This window comes from Acartia tonsa, chromosome 15 (assembly GCF_053477335.1).
Source record: "Acartia tonsa isolate MP-2025a chromosome 15, ASM5347733v1, whole genome shotgun sequence".
Classification (NCBI taxonomy): Eukaryota; Metazoa; Arthropoda; class Copepoda; order Calanoida; family Acartiidae; genus Acartia; species Acartia tonsa.
Window position 1 is genome coordinate 5,871,707 of NC_137274.1, and position 21,993 is coordinate 5,893,699.

Here is a 21,993-nt window from a genome sequence, read left to right on the forward strand (position 1 = left end):
GTACATAGGAATTTAAGTTTTTCTTTATCTTTCAGCTTAATTTCTACTTGTATAACATACAAATTAAATTTTAGATTTAATTCCCTTACACATTTGTATTACATTAATTTTTTTGTAATATTTAGTAACATTCTCTTTCTGGAATCCTGGTGAACCTAGTTCAAGTGACACTTCTAGGAAGTGTATGGCGGTAAACAAATTTGAAGATAAACTAGACACTTAACAAAAACTAATATCGAACTGCATTGAATAGTATCTTACAGTACTTCTACATAACTGAGCTGTGGACCACACAAATATTCCTCTAGGGTTTACATATTACAATAAAGGGAAGAGGTCTATATATACACATGTTATTGTAGTTTATACTAGTTATTTTGCCCTGGTAGGTTTGGGTAATTTGATATACAAGGATATTAGCCTGCCAACGAGGCCTGGAACTTAACCCTTACAGATCGGGCCCCAATTCCCACCTTAATAGATCGAGGGGGGGGGGGGGCTCAAAGAGCCCCCCCCCTCTATCTCGGCTCCTGGTACAGATAAAGACGTAAAATTTTTTTCTGGTGGTTCATGTGTATTTTTAGAGAAAATTACTTTTTCTAGTCATAGCAGTCAGACCGCTCCTTAGCCGCTTTTTAGCGGCCAGCCGCTAAATTTTAAAACAGCTGTAGAGCGGCCAATTTTGCAGCTAGGAAGACCAAATTTTAGGACGAACTTTTATTTTTCATAACAAAAAAATTTCTTTTTCTGATCATCGCCGAAAAACGGCAAATAACGGAAACCGCCATTTTCGGCGGTTACGGCGGTAAAACGGCGATTGGTGGCGCAAATTAATATTTTTATCTGTTTATTATTGCTCAAGGATTTACCAAAAAAAATTATATGTCTCTAGCTGTAATAGAAGCCACGATATTCATGATATATGTCTGTAGTAAAAGCCGGACAAAAATCGGTCATAAAGTCGGTCAGGGAGCGGTCAAACGGTCATAACACCACTTTTCTCAGATGGTCATTGATATCTAAGTATTCACCAAAAAAATTTTAGGTTTCTACCTTATACACAAAAGTCATAATGTAGAAATTAAGATTTATTTAGAATTTTTTAAAATTTTTTTTGCTACCCAACCGACTTTGACCGGACACCACGACCGACACAGACCAGATATTCTAATAAAAGCAACTCTTGCCGACGTATAATTACTAAACTTAAAAAGTCATGAAGTTACAGCTCTCCATCTTACCTACAAAAAAATGAGATTGAAAAAACTAGAGGGGGGGGGGGCTCTTTGAGCCCCCCCCCGATCTGTAAGGGTTAAGAAATTAAGGCATTATTAAGAAAATAGACAGGAATGCACTTGCACTTGTACAATCATCTTTAGAGTGTAAGTGGGAGAATACAAATATCAAGCTATTCAGGCCACACCCCCTCCCCACTCACCTTTATTTTAATTGAAAATAAGAGAGGGTATGTTTTCATTGTATGTTTGTTACTTTAGGCCAGGTTAGGTAAGGTTATACTGTGTAACACACCATAGAAATAAAAATGTCAGTAAATATTCGTTGATTCAATTGACCGACATAAACACAAACATACAGATTTATAAAGAGCACACAAACAAAAATGGGGTTACAACTTTTAAACTTTCAGGCAGTTTCTGGTTTGAGCTGGAGATGGTATAACTATGCTTGTTCTGATATCAAATATGCTATGTGTAAGATACCAGGTAATTCCAGATACTTTAATTGTGTACTTAAAAATGAATTTAGGGCAAAAGACCAATTGGGAAGTTGGTATACCCTGCTCAAAATAGTAATGGTTTACAATCCATGGAACTATATTGACAAAGAGAACCGATATAGTTCAGTGGATATCCTTATGTTACAGACAGGCAGATAAACATCCTGTTACTTCTATGTCTGTATACCAGATGTTAGCAAGAACCTTCATTACAGACAGAAACACACACAGACAAAAATATTTTAGCTGGATACACTTTGGATACACTTTGGATCCTTCAGCATCTATTTTGCAAACCAGTCAGTGAGTTTAATTTGAGGCTTTCGTGGGGCTGCAAAACCCTGATTTATCTCTCTCCTTTTCTTCCAGCTATTAACTTATTTCAAATTGTATATGATAATCTTAAAAGTATTTTAGAATAGAAATACTAATTTAATATTATTTAATATTTCAGCTGGATACACTTTTGATTCTACCACAGGTAATTCAAATTTAAGATTAGAAACATTGTAGGACATTAATTAATCACAGGCACGCAGGATTTGAATCCTTTAATGACCCCTCCCACCTTACTCTATGATAAGGAAGGGGGTTAAGGGTTACTTACTTTCCATTTTTATTTTATGGTCTTATGATCATAAAATATTATTATAAGATAATTAAAGATCATTACATTTCTTAGTCTGGCCTAGGAGAATGTATTTAAAAATCTTTTACTAGTGGCTTCGCCCCTAACCTCTAGGGGCTTTGCCCCAAGAGGTTTGATCAAACCAATTTTCGTATTTTAGATTTAAAATGAAAAATAGTAGTTATAAACCTTCCCGGGGACTATGAGAAGCTACCCTCTAAAGGAGAACCCGATCAGTTCAGCGGTTAGCGAGATCCTTCAAACAAACAGACTTCGTTCTACTTTGTATTATATATATCTATGTAAACTTAAAGAAACTCTGGCTTAAAGACATGGTCTATAAATTCCAAATTTATGCACTTTCTGGAAAAAAAAAATAAGAGGTTTATTATAAAGTATAAATACATTCATTGAGTTAAATTATTATGTCATTTTATATTTTATTATTTTCATAAAGGAAATAGTTACAAAGTGTTAAAAGATCAAAAAAGAACCTGGAATGATGCAAAATCAAAATGTGAGTCAGAAGGAGCAGAACTAGCCTCCATCAGAACAACTCAAGAATTGCAATTTGTAAAAGGTTTGTAAAAATTATTAAAAATAGGATTTGTACACTTAAAGGAAGGTAAAAAAAATAAAGTTTATTTTCCCCTCAAAATCTTTTCAGTTAAACAATCAGAAGCTTAAATAAAGTTATATTGTTATTAGCCCTTAACGGTCAGTTGGGGGTGGGGGGGAGTGCTTCTGTTTTTTTTATCTCATTTTCTATGTGTAAAAGATAGAGGGCTATAACTAAATGACTTTTAAAATATATTTTATAATATAAATAAGGATTTAAATTGCCATTTATCTTTAAATTGTATTTTCTCCATATTAAATGTCTAAAAACATTCGGTTCTTAAAACTAATAATTTTGTAATAAGTTGTAGTTAAACAGTAGCTTTTAGTCTTATTATAATACTAATGACAAAAAACTGCAACAAATCTACGTTTAAAGACATAACACAGTAAAATGGTTTTGAAAATTTTATGTCTCAACAGACATTGTCGCTAATAAAAAAAATGCTTAAATAAAAAAATAAATGTAGGTAATAACGTGTTCTACATTTCTTCTCATATTCAACAACTTTCAAAACAAACATACAAAATACAAAAAAAATAATTGAATATTGCTTATGAATGAACCAGGAATAAAGAGTAAGTAAATCTTATTTTTTTTTTAATTTAGTGATTTTGTAGTATAGCTTTCCTCAAATATTGTAATATTACAGAAATATATTTCAATCCTTTTTTCTTCATACATTTATTCCTGTTATTTATATTTTATTCCATTGTTTATCAAAAAGCAGACAAAAAGGAAAATGCTTTCCTTTTCAAGTTGTATTATTCTTTCTTATTTGGGGAAGAAAAGGTGAAAAGGAAAGTGCGATTCCTACCAATTTAATATGATAAAATGATTTTTCAATTATGTATTATTATTTAGTCATCTTTTATAAAGTTACTGCAATATCATTCCAAGGAAAAAAAATATTGACTGCAAAGTTATAATTATTGAAAGTTATAATTTTTCGAATATCTCCATCATGGCAGGCACAGGATGCCAACAAACCTGGCAGGGCCATCCAGGTAAAGAGCAAAACTATTTTTTGGACTTAAACAAAGCCATTTATGCTCCTAAAATATCCTCTAGCAGTAAATCCTTATATTAAATACAGGTGTCTAAGTCAATTTCAGGTTCCAGGTATGAAATACAGGTCCTGGTCCTCTAGGTCTTAAGAAATCTTTAACCCCTTACAGTCAGCCCCTTGCCGCACCTTAATCATGTTATCTCAGTTCCTATTAGAGCTAGAGGGCTAAATTTTTTTGTGTAAGTCCCCTGTGTTATGATGAATTTCCGACCTTAAGTAAGTCAAGGTCAATTTTCCTTCACCCTTTTATTTAACAACCTTTGTTTTTAGGTCCTTTTTTACTTAAAAATTTCAAACGGCTGTAATTTTTTTATTTTTGAAGCTAGAATACATTTTTTTTGCAGAAAATGTTAATCTTTATGTAAATTTTATATTTCAAATATCAAAATATAAATTTCAGCGGCCGCAGCTGTACTTGGCAGCTGCCAGCCGCCGCAGTCGGCGGTCGGCAGGAAAACGGCGGCGGATCTTTATGAAATTTTAATACGTTATGTAGACATGTAAGAAAAGCTTAAGTTTAAAATTTGCAGTCTCTAAGTCAAAAATTGCAGCTACAGGAGCCATTTTCTGGAGACCTGGAGGATCAGGTCCTGCAGGATCATACCTGGAACCTGAAATTGACTTGAATACCTGTATTTAATATGAGGATGTACTACTAGAGGATATTTTAGTATTTTGGTAAGATAAAATGCTTTTTTAAGTCAAAAAAATATTTTTTCTCTTTACCTGGATGACCCTGCCAGGTTTGCTGGCATCCTGTGCCCGCCAGGATGGAGATATTCAAAAAATTCCAACTCTCGGTTATGTGTTATACTTAAACTTAAAAAGTCACGCAGTTTGGGCTCTTTATCTTTCACACACAGAAAATGAGATAGAAAAAACCGGATAAGGGTTAAAAGGCTCCTGTGACCACAATTTTTGACAAAGATAAAGGGTGAGCAAAAAAAAATGCATAGATTTTTAAAATTCAAATTGCGCGGCTTGTGTTAATGGTAGAAAAAAGGCACGCATATCGTTAGAACCGCTAAGAAGTCTATTTTTAGAAAATATAAAAACGATTCCTATCCTATGTATAGTTTAGAAGCTACGTGTTAAAATGTCCCAACTGACTTAAAACTTGACTTGCGAGTAAATTTTGGGACATTTTACCATCTGGCTCCTAGATTATTTGTAGCACAGTAATCGTTCTTATATTTCCAAAAAATACAGTTCATGGCGGTTCTAACGGTATGCGTAACATTTTTCTACTATTAACACAAGCAGCGCAATTTGAAATTTAAAAATGTAGGCATCTCTTTTTGCAAAATATCTTCTCTAATTTTTAGTTAAATTTAAAAATTTACTCGCAAGTCAAGTTTTACACCAGTTTGGACATTTTAACACGTAGCTCCTAAACTATACATAGCATAGGAATCGTTTTTATATTTTCTAAAAATAGACTTCTTAGCGGTTCTAACGATATGCGTGCCTTTTTTCTACCATTAACACAAGCCGCGCAATTTGAATTTTAAAAATCTACGCATTTTTTTTTGCTCACCCTTTACTTCAAATTTTAAACTTAAGCTTTTCTTACATGTCCACATGACATATTAAAATTTCATAAAAATCCGCCACAATTTTTACTGCAAACTAAAAGCTGCTGTGGCTGACAGCTGCCAAGTACAGCTGCCGCCGCCATAATTCTATTTTGAGATTTTTAACATAAATTTTACTTAAAGATTCTTTTGGCTTCAAAAATAAGAATATTAACCCCAATCATTAGAAGAAAAAAAATTGATTATTGAGGTTGTAAATTTTTTTTTTGGTTTATCTTAAGATTTTAATAACTACTAAACTTATTGAGTTATCCATTTCAGGAAAGCTTTTTAAAAGTCACAGGATATTTATAGACAAATTCATTTTTACCATCCATAAAAGCAAACCTCTCAAATGATAGTAGCAAAACAAACATTATCAAGTATGTACATTGCATTGTAAGAACTTTATAAGCAGAATATAAATGTACAAGTCTAACAAAAATATATGAATGTTGCAAAAGTTCATTAAATAAAAATAATTAGTGTCAAAAATTTGAAAATTTAACATATTTAAAATGGAGCTTTGGATTATAGATTGATTATAATTTGTATCTAACTGTGCTCTCCATTCACATATCATTTTGGGAAAGTAAATACTTTCTTGAAGCCAATCTTAACGAGGAAGGTATTTTTGGAAAGGGGAAAATGTGCAGAAAACACCTATGTAAATTAGAAAATCCGCAGAAATCATTTTCAAAAGTTATTTGCAAACATTTGCAATGTTAATTTGCAAAATTAATTTCATGCCTTAAATGACATATTTTGAAATAAATGTTCTTATGAAAGTTTTTATCTATGAGTTTAGGACATGTTCAAGACATACATTTTATTTTCAGTGTTAGTTTTTTCGCTCTATGTGTGAAAAAAGGCATTTCTCACATTTTATTATAGAAAATTGCATATAAACACAAAAATAATTTTTTTCTGCAGTAAACATAATAATTGGTATAAAATCTATCATTTTAAATGCAAAAGTCAGATACTGAATCCTTTTTAGAGCGAATATATTGCAAAAAGTAACCAGGGCATTTTAGCAAAGTATGAATATTTAAAGAATTAAATACTTTTTATTTTTAATATACATATTATATAAATGAATAAAAAGAGAGAGAAAAAAAACTATAAAACAAGGTATATGTTTTTTTCACTCTATCATTGAATAAAATGCACTTTTAGGTTTGATTATAAGCAACGCATCACATAAAAACTCATTTTTTACAGTTATTAAACAAAATCAATGCAATTCTACAATCAAGGTAGTTTTATAAAGCAGTAATCCTTTTTGTAGCTATATTTTTTGCCAAATTTATTCTTTATTTTTATAAATAAACTTAATTAAAATCTAATGATTTGAGATTTCGTAATAAAGAACTTCATATTTTTACTGTTTAGACATATAAATTTCAAAGAAAAAGACTAATTCCTTTAAGTTTGAATAAAACTTTATTCATTTACATAATAAAAACGTTAAAATCATTAAAGAATCTAAAAAAAGAAAAAAATAAGTAATTTTTATAAATGTTTTTGTGTCGTCTTTATAAACTCTTTCCGCTTTTATTATTAGACTGATAGAATTTAAAATTATAAATAACACTTGTTGGGCCTATCCTATCATATAAACTTAGTAAGATATTTTGTCAGTATCTTAAGGTTTGATACTGCTAAACTGATTGAGTTCTCGATTTTAGGGAAACTTTACATTGGTCCCGGTATGGGTTTAAGCTATTTTACGTTCCCTTCTTAACCCTTCAGAAAACAGAGCCCCTAGAGATAAATGAATTGAAATTATTTTAACCTAAACAGTCGGACCCCTTCCAAAGCTTAACCCTTAACAGTTGGGCCTCTTGCTGCACCTTTATCGGCCAGGGGGAGGGGGGGGCATTCAATGCCTCCCCCCCTTATTATCTCACTTCCTATTAGAGCTAAAAGGCTTAAAATTTTTGTGCATGCCCTCTGTTTGATAATGAATTTCCGACTATAAGTGAGTGAAAGTCAATTTTCGCTTCCTTCGCCCTTTTATTTAATAACCTTTGTTAATAGGTCCTTTTTTGCTAAAAAATTTTAAACAGCTGTCATTTTCTTATTTTATCTTGTTCATACAATGTTTATTTTTATGTAAATTTTATAATAGAAATCTCAAAACATAAATTTCGGCAGCTGCAAGCCGCCGAAATCGGCGGTTGGAGATAAAAACCTGGATAACCCTTCCAGGTTTGCTGGCATCCTGTGCCCGCCAGGGTGGAGATATACAAAAAAATCTAACTCTCAGTTAGGACTGTTAAGGGTTAAGTGGATGGGTTGGGACTTGGGGGGGGGGGGGGGGGGGGTAAAATAACATTATAAAACCTACTAGAGGCTGCACCTCTTGCATCTAGGGGATCTATAATCGAAGGAATATGAAAGTGCAGAAAAAACAATACCCAGACTTATTTATAAAACTGAAATAGCCTAAAACTATTTCAGGGCATATATGAAGGTTTACTACAAAAAGCTTACTACTTTATATATTAGGATATAAATGGTTAAATACATACATACATTATTACATGGAAACATAGATATGTTAAACTATTACATTGTTTTTATCAGGTGGAACTACATTGTATTCAGAGCCATGATCATGGACATCAAAGCTTTTTTATTTGGGTGGGGGAGATAAAAAGACGAAATTCTTTAAAATCCTATTTTATTTGGGGAAGGGAGGGTAAATACTTCCACCAAAATGGTAGTTGGTAAATTTTTTGGTTGGGGGGGGGGATGAGTAAAATAACATTTTTTTCTTAAATATACATGGTGCCTATGACATCCCCAAATGCGTTTTGGGTGTGTGTATGTGGGGAGGGGGGTAAACAATAAACACACCCTTGGACATACCTGACAAAACAAAGTATTTTCATTTTTAACCTTTTTAGGGTGTCCCAAAGTGAAAAAAATTATGCATAAATAAGACACAGTTTTAATCAGTAATTAAAGGCCTGTTTTATGTCACTTGGAAACAAAGTAATCAAAAATTAAAAATTCTCAGTACAGAAAAAAAGTTTATCTAACAAGATTTAATACCAAAAAGAAGAAATAGAGAGAGCTAATAAACATACAGACATAGTATACAGTATTGGAGCCATTACAAATAAGCTGCTGAAAAAAATTAAAGGCATTTAATTTTCATAACAATGCTTCGCTACTAAATGAATGACTGTCTCACAAAAAAAACATATTTAATTATTTGGGAATCGTCCCTTTCGTAACATGGCCCCATAAGGGGTGATTCGTTGTATTTTTAAAATGGCTTTTTATAGGTTATTTTAGGTTAGGTTAGGTTATATTTGGTTAGGTGATTGCCCCACAGGGTTAGGTAATTGGCTCCGCAGGGTTAGAGCCCCCTCGCAAGGGCTAGAAATAGGAGATAAGCTACTGTTTTAAATACAAAGAATCGCCCCATAAGGTGCGATGTTACAAAAGGACTACACCCGATTATCTTTATATTACTATGTCACCTCACTTTTTAATTCACTAAATTTTTCAAAAACCTTTTTTTCACCCTTATAATTAAAAATTTCTTTTGCCCACAGGGAGAAAATATTCTTTTTTTTCTTTCTAGGTATATCAAATGGCTGGATTTTATTAATCATTACGACATGCATGTTTAAATATAAAATAGAGACAATGCGGGTTTTTTTAATGTACAAAAGTAATTTTATTACAAGAAAAAAAGAGTATCTTTCATTAGAACTAAAAGTAGCTTTTTGTTCATGTTAAAAATCATTTTTATGTTTCTCAGAAAAGAATATTATAAAATACATGAATGCCTGAAAATTAGTTTAAAAAATTCGTATTAAAAAGGAAAAAGAAACTAAGTCGTCGTTATATTTATTGTTTGTTCTTTTTGGTGTAAGGTTTTTTTTAATGAAACTTTTTTGGATCTCGTTAATTCGATTTCTGCGGATTTTCTGGTTGCCAGAAATGAAATCTACGCATCTTTTTTAGCTAGATGGCATTTGTCTGGTTAAGATTGGATAAAAAATTCTTTGGTTGGTTAAATTTAATATATGTGCATTACGGACAGACATACATAAATAAAGACTGTCGACTCTAATTATAGTAAAATCTTCACTTCTAATAATACTAAAACTATAATTAGAATTAATATCTTGTCTATCTACCTTGTTATATTATTTTTAAGGTCTTTTACAAGGAAGTGGACACAGTGGTTATGTGTGGATTGGTGGTACAGATGCTGGTAAGGAAGGCACTTGGTTGTGGACAGATGTATCTCCAGGTATTATCTAAATGTATTCTGTAATTGGCAATACAAAAGAAATGGATGTATACAAAAGTTTTGCATAATTTACCCAACTTACCAGTGATAGAAATCAATAGACAATATCTTATTTTCTTCATTGGCTTGGGGAGTTTTGCATAAGAAAAAAATATTTCCAACTTTTCAACAAACAAGTTTTTACATAGCATATGTTTTTAGAATCAACATCTGCATACATTACATATATCATTAGAACCGGAATTGAAAGATTTTTAAAACAATTTTTGCACGAAATAGTGTGCTGTGCATTATCTTTACATTTTTTTGTAGTTGATTATTACAGATTTGTTGCTGCCAGCAGATTGGGAGCCAGAAGCATGTATAGTTATTAAGTCAGAATAATAACCTTGGAATTTGGTGTTGGTTCATTAATATATATTCCCAAATTCAAATGCTATGGAAAAACAGGCTATTAAGGCATAATTTGTTGAAAAGGCAAAACATATTTTCTTATACAGAACTCCCCAACCCAATGAAGAAAATAAAATCTAGATTATTAATTTCTGTCAATGGTAAGTTGGTTATATTAAGCAATACTTTAAAAAAACACCCTGTATATTAATACCTTCTTATTAGCCTTGGACCAATGCAATACTCCCTGAAGAATAATTATCTTACACTTACTGGAAGACAACCAGTTACTTTGGAATTTAGGATAGGCTAATTTAGTTTTTTTTTTTATAAAAATAACCCTGCAACTTAATTTTGAAATATATTGCATGCCAATGATATTAAAGATTTATTCCCTTAGAGTAATTGTATCACATTAAAGTTTTTTTTTCTATTTAGTATTATTCTCTGACTGGTATCCTGGTAAACCTGTGAGTGGCACTAATTGGAACTGTATGGCGGTAAACAAATTTAAAGATAAACTTTAAGGATTCCTTATTTCACGCCCCCCCTCCCTCCCTCCGCTTTTTCCTATGTCATTTTCTGTTTGTGTAAGATGAAGGGCCTAAACTGAGTGACTTTTTAAATATGGGTATGACACATAACTGAGAACATCCTATAATAAAACATTCTGATATAAAATATAGGTGTTCAAGTCAATTTGTGAGGAAAGAAAATTGCCCCTTTATCTTCAAATAATTTAAAATAAGGTGGGCATTGGCTTGACACACACTTTTTGGGAAAGCAACAGATATCCTTCCTTAAACATTGATTCACTTTTCTCAGCTTCTTAAGTGGAATAAATATTTTTTTTTATTATTGCACTATGTACTATCTTTATTAATTATGAGTCTATAAAAATTTTCTCATAATGTGCCAACAATGCAAGAACATGATTATATATTGGCTTTTAAACTTTCATGCAGGCATGGTCTGGTGAGAGCTGGAAGTGGGTAGATGGTACTTGTTCTAATACCTTCTTTGCTGTGTGTAAGATACCAGGTAATTACAGATACCTAAATTGTGTACTTGAAAATGAATTATGGGCAAAGAAAGTATTTGGGGGCCAAAAAAACTGGTTTTAATATTTACCTTTTTTAAAAAAAAAATTTAACATATAGTAACAATGTGAAAATAGTTTTTTCCATTTATTAGCAGATAAAACAAAACAAATTTAATTACTTTAATATTGGATCCTCATTGTATATTCCAAAGGTATTAATTGACAGGGATCTTAAAGGATAAGACTATGGTTGATAAATTTTTTATTTTAACATAAAGGCTACATTTGCATCTTTTCTACAGGGTGTTTTTTTTTAATAGGACAAAAGTTTTGCTTAATATAACCCACTTGACATTGACAGAAATTACCTATTTTTGGAAGATATTTGGATCATGACCAATTTAAAGGGTGTGCTAAAATACATATATTTTTAAAATTCAAATAATGCGGCTTGTGTTAAAAGTAGAAAAATGTTATGCATATCATAAGAATTGTCATAAACTCTAGGTTTTGTGTGTTTAAGAAATATTCCTGTGCTACATATAGTTTTGGAGCTACGTGGTAAAATGTCCCACCTTCCTTTCTCACATTTTCCAACATAGCTTCTATACTACAAATAGCATGAATATGATACATATATTTCCAAAAACTAGAGTTTGTGACAATTCAAATAGTATGCGTAACATTTTTCTACTATTAACACAAGCCGCGCAATTTGATTTTTAAATATGCATGCATTTAGCACACCCTTTAAATTGGTCATGATCCAAAAATCTTCCAAAAAAAGGTTCTTTGGAAAAACCGGTTTTTTAATCATAATTTGATGAAAATCGCCAAGTATTTTTTTCTTATACAAAATGTCCCAACCTAATAAAGAAATTAAGATATAGATTATTAATTTCTGTCAATTGCAAGTTGGTTATATTAAGCAATACTTTTGTCCTATTAAAAAAATACCCTGTATTATTTTATGTCTCTATATTTATAATTAAATGATCTATTTGTTGTTAAAAGCAAAACTTTCATGAAAATTGGCATGAAAATTCCTGAAACAGTTATCCACTACAATAAAACTTTGTGTAAAAACTCTTTATTTTTTACCCTTGCAGATTTTTTGGATGTTTTGACTTGATTTTTGAAATTACCATGATGTTAGTTGGTCCAAATAAAAATATCTTTTACATATGCTGAAATCGTAATAGGATTATTATTTAATGTTTGGAAGACTTGAGCTCACCCATTTTATAAATAGATCTGACATGGATTTTGAAGCAACAAAGCAAGCCCTATTACAAATATTTAAAATTAGAAGCTTTCATGTAATAAAAGTAGTGGTAAATATAGGTACTAAATAATTAGACTGTTTCTTCTGAGGAGAAATTTTAGGATATTATTATTAATACCTTTTATTGATGATGTATTGTATAACAGTTAGGAGAAAGATATAAAAAACAAAGGAATTAAGAGAAAACAAATAAAATATGAACAATATAAAGTATAAAAAATGCATTGATAGATATAATTTTAATTAGGTATTTTTAAATAGACAAGCTTTTAATATTATTGAAGATTATTAAGTAAGATTTCTAAAATACATATCAGGATAAAAAGAAAACAATATTTCTAGCTTAGTCTTTATCATATTTTTTTCAGAGCAGAATTTTCTCAATCTAAAATAATATCTTATATTAGAATCTTTTTATAGAATGTCGTTTTGATATTTTGCCCTGCATTCAACTCATACCTTCCCTCCTCCAACCTCTGGATACCTCACACCCTAAAAAAAATCATTAGTTTTTTTATAAAATCAATTTTAAGCTCTATTTATGCACTAAGAACAGTTTTCTATCTAAAGCATACAAAATTAAGTTTTTCAAACATGAAATCTTTATGTTTCATACAAAAATTTTTTCTTAACATAACTGTGCTAAAAGTATATATAACCTCATTATAAAAATTTTAAATGGCTTCACATTGGGCGGGCCATGGGTTGTAGGATGAGGGTAATTATACTAAAAATCTTCGAAGAGTAAAAAAGTATTGATTTAGCAGTAATTAAGGGAGGTATGGTTGAAAATAATTATACATACATACTTCAACTTTGTATTAAAGGGACTGTGAACGTAAATTTTTCTCATCTTAATATCAAATTTTAACATTATCTCATTCATAATATCTCACAGATAGAGCAAAACGCACTTTTGTTTGCTTAAAAAACGGCTTTTTCCGACGATTTTTATAAGGTAGAGGGAAAGGAAGAAATTTTCCGTATTATATAAAATGTGCATTAAATAGCTATTTTCTCCCATTATAGCTAAAATTAAACTTTTTCACATAGTTCTTGATTTTTCCTAACGGTTAAGCTGACTTTTAACATAATCCTTGCTTTAAACCAATGTATAGTTACTTAGAAATTGATAAAATAAGCAATATTTTTTATTGAAAACCAAATACAATAACAAATTTAGAAACAGGTTTTTATTAGTATCCAATTAACTTTAGATGGCCCATCTCTCGCCCACCTTCAATTACAAATTTGTAAATAATAAAGACGCAATATTTCTTTATAAACAGTCTGATAAAAGTGTTAAATAATTCTCCAAAGTGGGTTATTTATTGTCCAGCACAATAAAAAAGGATATTATTATTTTACCTGTGAGATTCAACCCTTTGTAGACAGTAAGGTATTTTTATGTCAATACTACAAATTTAAAATAGGTCTTTATTACCCAATTACTACGTTATAAAAAAACTAATTGGCAATTTTATATCATCAAATAAATCCTTAACAGTAAGTAAATTGTTTCAACTATATATGACAAGTTAAATATCCCTACAAACATTATAAGAAACAAAAGCGTTTAGATTTTCCCTGTTTTTTCCTTTTTCCCTCCCAAAATACCATAAAATCAAGGCATTATTCCTGGATATTTTTGTTAATAGGACGTTTTTGGTTGATCAGTGTAGTGAAATGTGCTTAGAAAATGTTAAGATTTGATAATCAGATGAGAAATTATTACGTTCACACTCCCTTTAAGAAACTCTAGAAGCCTCACCCCCAAAGGACCAATTGGGAAGTAAATATACCCTGCTCCAAAATAGTGATGATTTACCATCCGGGGTTCTACTATGTAAAATAGAACTGATACAGTTCAGTGGATATCCTTATGTTACAGACAGGCAGATTAACATCATGTTACTTTTATGTATGTATACCAGATGTTAGCAAAAACCTTTGGTACAGACAGAAACACAGACACACAGACAGACAAACATACCATTAAGGTATTTCAGCTGGATACACATTAGATCCTTCAGATTTTTTTGCACACCAGTGATCAGTTCAAATTTGAGGCTTTTGTAGGGCTGACAAACACTGATTTATCACTACCTTTTTCTCCCACCTATTAACTTATTTCCAATTGTGTATTAGAATTTTCAAAGTATTTTACAATAAAAATGCTAAATTAATGTTATGTAATATTTCATCTGAGTACACTATAGATTCTACCACAGGTAATTCAAATTTAAGATTAGAACCTTTGTATGACCTTAATAAATCACAGGAGTGCGGGATAATTTGAATCCGTTAATGACCCCTCCCCCCTCACTCTATGATGACAAGAAGAGGGTCCAACAATTAAGTGTTACCTACTCTTCTCCTTTGTTTTATGGTCTTATGATCATAAAATATTATTATAAGATAATTAAATATCATAAAATTTCTTAGGCTGGCTGTGGAGATTGTATTTGAATATCACTTATAAGCCTAAAAAAACACTGACCTGTAGACTAGCCATTTAAATTTTATAGGAAGAAATAAAGTAAAGAGGTTTTTCATAAAGTATTCTATTTATGTCTCCAAAAAAAAAAAAAATTCTTTAGTAAAATTATTATTGCATGGGTAAATCTAAACAACATTTCATATATTCTAATTTTTATAAAGGAAATAGTTACAAAGTGTTAAAAGATCTAGTGCCATGGGATGATGCAAAATTAAAATGTGAGTCAGAAGGAGCAGAACTTGCCTCTATCAGAACATCTCAAGAATGGGAATTTGTAAAAGGTTTGTAAAAATATTTTTAAAAATGATTTGTACACTTAGAGAAATTTACAAAAATGTAGTTTTTCAAACTTATCAAAGCATTGCTAAAGAAATATAATAAATTTTTGTCAGAATTTATTTTTTAGTTAATCATTACAGTCACAGGAACCATTTAAAGATTGCTGGAGACCTGAAGGATCAGGACCTGCAGGATCAAACCTTGAACTAAAACTGACTTGAACACCCATATATTATATTATTTTGTACAATAAATGAATATTTCTGCAAATTTTGAAGTGAAAATATAGCCTTTTATCTGAAAAAAATTTTTGTCAAAAAAGTTGCAAATTAACATATTTAAATGGACCAACATACTATTTTGTAATATTTATACAATAGCTATGCTAACTAAAACATACCTAATGCTTACAGGAATCACCATGAAAGCTTGAAATCCATAGGTCAATTCTAACTTGCCTAAATTAACGATGAAACTAACCATTTCAAACAGACATACGTAAATACAAATTGACCCTATTTCTAGAAAATCTTTGCTTACTACTGAAACTCCAAATAGAATTAATATCATATCTATCTACATTGTTATTATTTAGATCTAATCCTAATGAGAGGTGGGTTAGTAGGGGTGTGGCTTGGTGCAAAGGATGCTAATGTAGAAGGAACATGGGTGTGGACAGATGGATCTCCAGGTATTATCTAAATGCATTCTGAAATTGGCAATAAGATAGACATGGATAATGATATATATATAACTAGCGGCTACGCCCCTAGAGGCCTCTAGTGGCACTTTAAATGTTGTTGTTTGTTAAAGTTAATTTTTTATGTACGATACCACCTTATTTGACGTTGAAGTCTCCCCTAAATTTAAATTTTTTTTGATTTTTTTGTCATTTCTCTTGGGAGGGTGGTGGTACCCTCCCCCAAATAGTTATAAACCTTCCCAGGACTTATGAGAAGCTACCCTGTTAAGGAGAACCCGATCAGTTCAGCGGTTAGCGAGATCCTTCGGTACACACAGACAGACACACAGACAGACAGACAAACATCCTGTTACTTTAGTATAAGGATATTTCCAAGAGAGGGCCGTATCAATAAGCCTAAAATCTTTTCATAACCAAAGATATATTCTTGGAAAGATCATATACATTTACTGGTAGACATTCTGTTATATTAATATATAGGATAGAAAAAATTAAGTTTTTGTAAATTAAAAAATCCTTCAACTAAATTTTTACTTATTTTACATCTATGATATTATAGATTTAATTCCTTAGAGTATTTGCATATCATTAAAGTTTATTTTTTAATTTAGTAACATGGGATAACTGGCATACTGGTAGACCTTTTCCAAATAACACTGAACACAACTGTATGTGGGTAAACACATTTGAAGATAAACTAGAAACTTTAACAATAACTAATATTGAATTGTATTGACTGGTATCTTAAAGTAATTCTATAATAACTGAATTTTGAATTTAATTCAAAATAAGTGGGGTTAGTCATTAGTTTGTTTATTTATCGATTAGGTCTGGTTTTATTGGGTAATGCGCCACAGGGTTATAGCACCCTGCAAGGCAAAAAGAAAATTACTCCTTAACCCCTCATTTATCTTCAATTAATTTAGAAATAAGGTGGGTGGGGGGTTTAGTGCTTGACACACACTTTTTGAAAATATTTCCATCCTTAAACATTGATTCACAATTATTGGCTTGTTAATTAGAACAACCTAATTTGTTTCTAAAAATTATTTCACTATATAATAATTTCATTGATATTAAGTTTATAAAAAAAATTTGCTTATAATGTGCTAATAATGTTAGAACATGATTATATATTAGTTTTTAAATTTTCAGGCATATTATTCTTGGAGCTGGAGTTGGGGTGATACCCCTTGTTCTCTTCACAAACGCAATCCGGTGTGTAAGATACCAGGTAATTTCAGATACTTGAATTGTGTACTTAAACATGATTTATAAATAAAGAAAATCTTTACCTTTTAAAAACATTTAAAATAAAGTAACAGTAAAAATCTTTTTTTTTCATATTTATTATCAGACAAAAAGCTTAAGATTTATTGGTGCAAAAAAGTATGTTCACTTTAATTTTGGGCTATTTTAGATTCTTACTAAATCTAATTTTGTAAAAGGATCTGAAGTGTTTAGTAAAAAAACTAACACTCTAATTCATTACCCCATATCTGGAAATCTAACTTTGCATTTCATTTAGTCATGCCTTTGACTACTTCTCCAGCACCAACTTTCCCACCTGTGATTACCTCTCCAACTACAACAACCTGCCCACCTATGCCAACTTGCCCACCTGTGACTACTTGTCCAGCCACAATATCAGGTATGATCTTGCAGGTCCTATTAATCCAGGTCTCAAGGAAACTTTAAACATTTTAGACAACTGGCTCACTCACTTTAAATCCTTTCTCACCTCCTACAACTTTCCCTGTACAAGGTATAAAGAACCATAATTTCAAGACAGATAAAGATAAATTTAAATTTAGAATTTAGAAAATTGGTAGGATCATGCCTGTAACAAATATAGAAAAAAAGGAGTTAAAATAATTATTGTATTAAGAAAGTCTTCTGGATGAATTGAGAGTTTTAAGTAAAGCAATGGAAGATTTGAAAGAACAATATGAGGTATATTTGATATTTTGTAAAAACACTTCTAAGCTAAAATTAAATAGAAAAAGTAAACATCACAAAATGCATATGGAAAGAAAGAGGTAGTATAAGAAAGAGAGAAGAGGGTTGAATATATAAGGAAATTTTTTGTATTCATTCGAATCCAATGGATAGAAACCGGTTCTCATCCATATGAAAAAAACTATGTCTAGCAACGTATCATATCTAGCTTTCTACGAATATAAATATGTAAAATCAGAAAAATTAAAATCAGTTTTTTTAGCTGGTGCCTTTGGCACCTCAGGGCTAAAAAAGCACTTTAACTACTGAAAGACTCCACAAGTAAATCCAATACCCCAAATTTTAAGCTTTCAGCTTTAATAACAAAAGTCCTTATACTAAAGTAACAGGATGTCTGTGTGTTTGTGTGTGTACTGAAGGATCTCACTAACCACTGAACCAATCGGGTTCTCCTTAACAGGGTTGCTTCTCATAAGTCCCAAGAAGGTTTATAACTATTTTGGGGGAGGGTACCACCACCCTCCCAAGAGAAATGACAAAAATATCGAATTTTTTTAAAATTTAGGGGAGACTTCAACGTCAAATAAAGAAATATCGTACATAAAAAATTAAACTTAACAAAAACATTTAAAGTGCCACTAGGGGCGTAGCTGCTAGTAACAAAAAAAAGTTTATAGGCATTTCAAAATGACATTTTAGGTATATGAAAATTTAGGTATATGAAAATAGAAATTACAATATTAAATTACATTGCCTAAGCTTATCTTTATCAGAAACTTGGTACTCTTGGTACAATGCAAGTTAAACTGAATTTTTTTAATGATTTTGATTATAAACGGGGTATTTTGATTGTAAAAATATATTAAGTTACTGACAATTTAAATTTATGACAAAAATAAGCTTCTAATTTTGTTTCTAGGCTACGTAATTTAATTTCTAAATTTCTATCATGAGAAATGGAAATCTTTTAAAATTTTCATGTACATAAATTGTCATTTTAAAATGTCTACAACTTTTGTTACAGTTTGTCAGCAGTTAGGTTGGTATATTTCTTGCAGGGTTCCTTCAACAGATGTACAAAAACATCACTACTTTAGATAATGCCAATAGCTGCATCCATAGAGTCCTCTAGGAGCACTGAAAGCAAAAGCAGAGGGGGGGAAGTTATATTGTCCCTCTCTTTACAATTTTAGTTTTCAATAGAATAGTAAAAAAATGATACACTGAAATATAGAATTTAATAATAATTTAATTTGTAATAATTGTTCATATATAGAACAAACTTACTTTAAAATGATACTTTAAATACAAAATTAGCAAAAATGATTTTTTATTTCAATACAAGAAAGGATAAATTTATGTTTAATAATCCTTATTATAAGATATTTAAATTTTTCAGAATGAATTGAACAGTTTGAATGAAAAGCTGAAAAATGTAGAGAGTCAAAATCAGGTATTTTATAAGAGTAGTAAGCAAAAAAATTGGAAAAAAGATTGTTTTTCCAACAATTTATGTGATTTCAATTCTGCCTTGGTTAGCATATAAATACTTAAAATGCACAGGAAAAGCCAATAAGTTTTTGCACTTATATACCTTTGAACAATTTGATTTCGAACTCAAATTAATGTGTTTTCATTCTATGTTCTTCAATCGAATTTTATGGAGCAAACAAACCTAACTATGGTAATGGACTTGTTATAATTACTAGTTAATTTGGGTATATTTGGTTTCGTGAGACTGCCCCCTGTTGCATCTTTATTTATAAACCCACTTTAAGGGGGATGTTACAGATTCTTATCATATGGGGGGGTGTGAAAGCCCCTGTTAAGTGGAGTTCATATTGCATCTTGTAATAAGATGCTATGCCATTGCCCTTTCATGGACTCTTAATTGTCCCTTTTATATTAATATCACTATTGATGTGATCATAAGCTTTAGACAGAAACTTAACTTTTTAGCCACTTTTCCTAGGCGGCAAATTAATAATTAGACCTGTTACTCAAAATACACTTTTTCCAATTTTATTCTTCTGCTGACCATTTGAGAGATCTTGAGCTTGAGACAGAAATACTTTACATTTTTTTTATTAAATCATATAAGGATATCAGAACACTATAAATGGAATAACAATGTATAAGTGTGTATGTGTGTGCATGTATAAATTCTTCTGAACCTAAAAGTAACTACAGTTATTAAACCTTCTGCCTTGATTTCTTTGTAATAAAACTTGTGTCTAAAATATAGTTTGATATGTACAACAAAATTAAATAAGGTCATGAAAGCAGCTTATATTTGTGTATGCTTAGTTTTTTACCTTTGCAGGTTGCAGGCAATTCTATTGAAAGGTTGCTTGACATTTAAAGGAGATTGATTTCCTTGATATACCCCCCACCACATAAAGAAATAGATTGTTTCTTAATTTTGTAAAATAACATGTTTTACCTTTGAGAATGCTTAGAAGGGTCTACATTATTTAGCCTATTATATCAATACAGTGTCAATTTTGGCATTACAGAATAAAAATGTATTGCATGGTTTTTTTTTATTTAGTTGACCAAATTTTTTTCAATATTTTCAAGAATATATTCAATTTCAGGTTTTACATCAACAGTTTAAAAGTTTGAATGAACAAGCAAACCTGACTAAGGTATTTAATTGTTAAAATCAAATTAGGTATATTAATATGTGATTATTTTATCAAAAAAGATGAAAATTAAATTCATTCTAGATGGAAATCCAAGAGAAGATAGATGATAAATTTGATGTTGCCTACAACGAACATGAAATGTTGAAAAATGAATCTCAGGTAAGAAAATAATTTTACCTTTATAGCCATTTTTAATTTGAGTTAACATTTCTCTGGATTACATTTATAAACAATTTCATTCATTTTTTTCAGGTTTTGGGCAATGAACTGAAATCACTAATTGTAGATGCAGGTATTAAATATATTGTAAGAAAGTATGAAAATACAAATAAAGCATAATTTTTTAAAAGTTACAAATTATACTTAGTATAGCTAAATCTCTCAATGCTATGGGCTTTTATTAATCTAAATATTTAAAAAAAAACATTAAGATTCAGTATTCTATGATTATAGTGAAACTTTAAAAAAATCTGTTCTCCCTTTCTTAGCTTATTAAACCAAAATGATTCCAGGTCAAGATAATTTGAAATATAAATCTTTTAGCGGTTTTAAGTTTTAAAAGTACCATACACAAATATTACAGAATAGAATAGATAGGGGTTTAAGGGGGGGGGGGGGGAGGAGCGTTCTGGCTTCTTCCCTGATCTTATAAGAGTTAAGAATTAAGGAATTATAAAAATGTTATTTCACTTTCATATTATTTTAGCTCCATGCAGCAACTATGGATATTCTGATTCAAAGACTGGTAATTAATTTTGTTTATATTTAAATACACTAATCAAATTTTGATCTCAAATGGTTACATTCCTGATTAAATGTTATAATACTTCAAAATTATTCTGTGTATTGGTTCATACATTCTGATCATAAACTATTAGAATAACACAAAGATTTTAAATAATTTCTTATATAATGCTACTTGCCTATAAATGTAAACTAGATAACAAATAATTAATACAACAAATTAATCTTTGTACAGGAACATGTTACAGATACAAAGTGTTAACAGATGTAAAGAGAAGCTGGAATGATAGCAGAACAGAATGTCTGGAGGCTGGAGGCGACCTAGCTAAAATAGAAACATATGGAGAATGGCAATTTGTGAAAAATGGTACATGACATTTTTTTAAATAGCCCATTCACCCCCTTTTTAGTCTTATTTTCTATGTGTAATTCCTAAAAAGGCTATTATTCAAAGCACTTTTTAAATTTTAAATAATAATGAAAAGAGCAACCTTCATAATGCTACTATATCTATAATAAAAAGTAGAATGATG

The 21,993-nt window shown here is 30.4% G+C and overlaps 1 protein-coding gene across 1 annotated transcript in view; it reads left to right on the forward strand.

The window, feature by feature from the left end:
- The window catches only part of LOC145307101 (macrophage mannose receptor 1-like), a 41,337-nt gene that overhangs the window by 16,466 nt on the left and 2,878 nt on the right, over nt 1-21,993 (forward strand). The window contains exons 10-28 of the mRNA XM_080149436.1: nt 126-190; nt 1,649-1,724; nt 2,193-2,219; nt 2,824-2,946; nt 9,812-9,907; nt 10,739-10,800; nt 11,266-11,341; nt 15,289-15,408; nt 16,002-16,097; nt 16,721-16,785; nt 17,265-17,343; nt 17,638-17,760; nt 17,998-18,062; nt 19,468-19,521; nt 20,666-20,716; nt 20,798-20,875; nt 20,969-21,008; nt 21,423-21,461; nt 21,696-21,827. Of these exons, the coding sequence (XP_080005562.1) occupies nt 126-190; nt 1,649-1,724; nt 2,193-2,219; nt 2,824-2,946; nt 9,812-9,907; nt 10,739-10,800; nt 11,266-11,341; nt 15,289-15,408; nt 16,002-16,097; nt 16,721-16,785; nt 17,265-17,343; nt 17,638-17,760; nt 17,998-18,062; nt 19,468-19,521; nt 20,666-20,716; nt 20,798-20,875; nt 20,969-21,008; nt 21,423-21,461; nt 21,696-21,827 (1,467 nt within the window). The remainder of the gene's footprint in view (nt 1-125; nt 191-1,648; nt 1,725-2,192; nt 2,220-2,823; nt 2,947-9,811; nt 9,908-10,738; nt 10,801-11,265; nt 11,342-15,288; nt 15,409-16,001; nt 16,098-16,720; nt 16,786-17,264; nt 17,344-17,637; nt 17,761-17,997; nt 18,063-19,467; nt 19,522-20,665; nt 20,717-20,797; nt 20,876-20,968; nt 21,009-21,422; nt 21,462-21,695; nt 21,828-21,993) is intronic.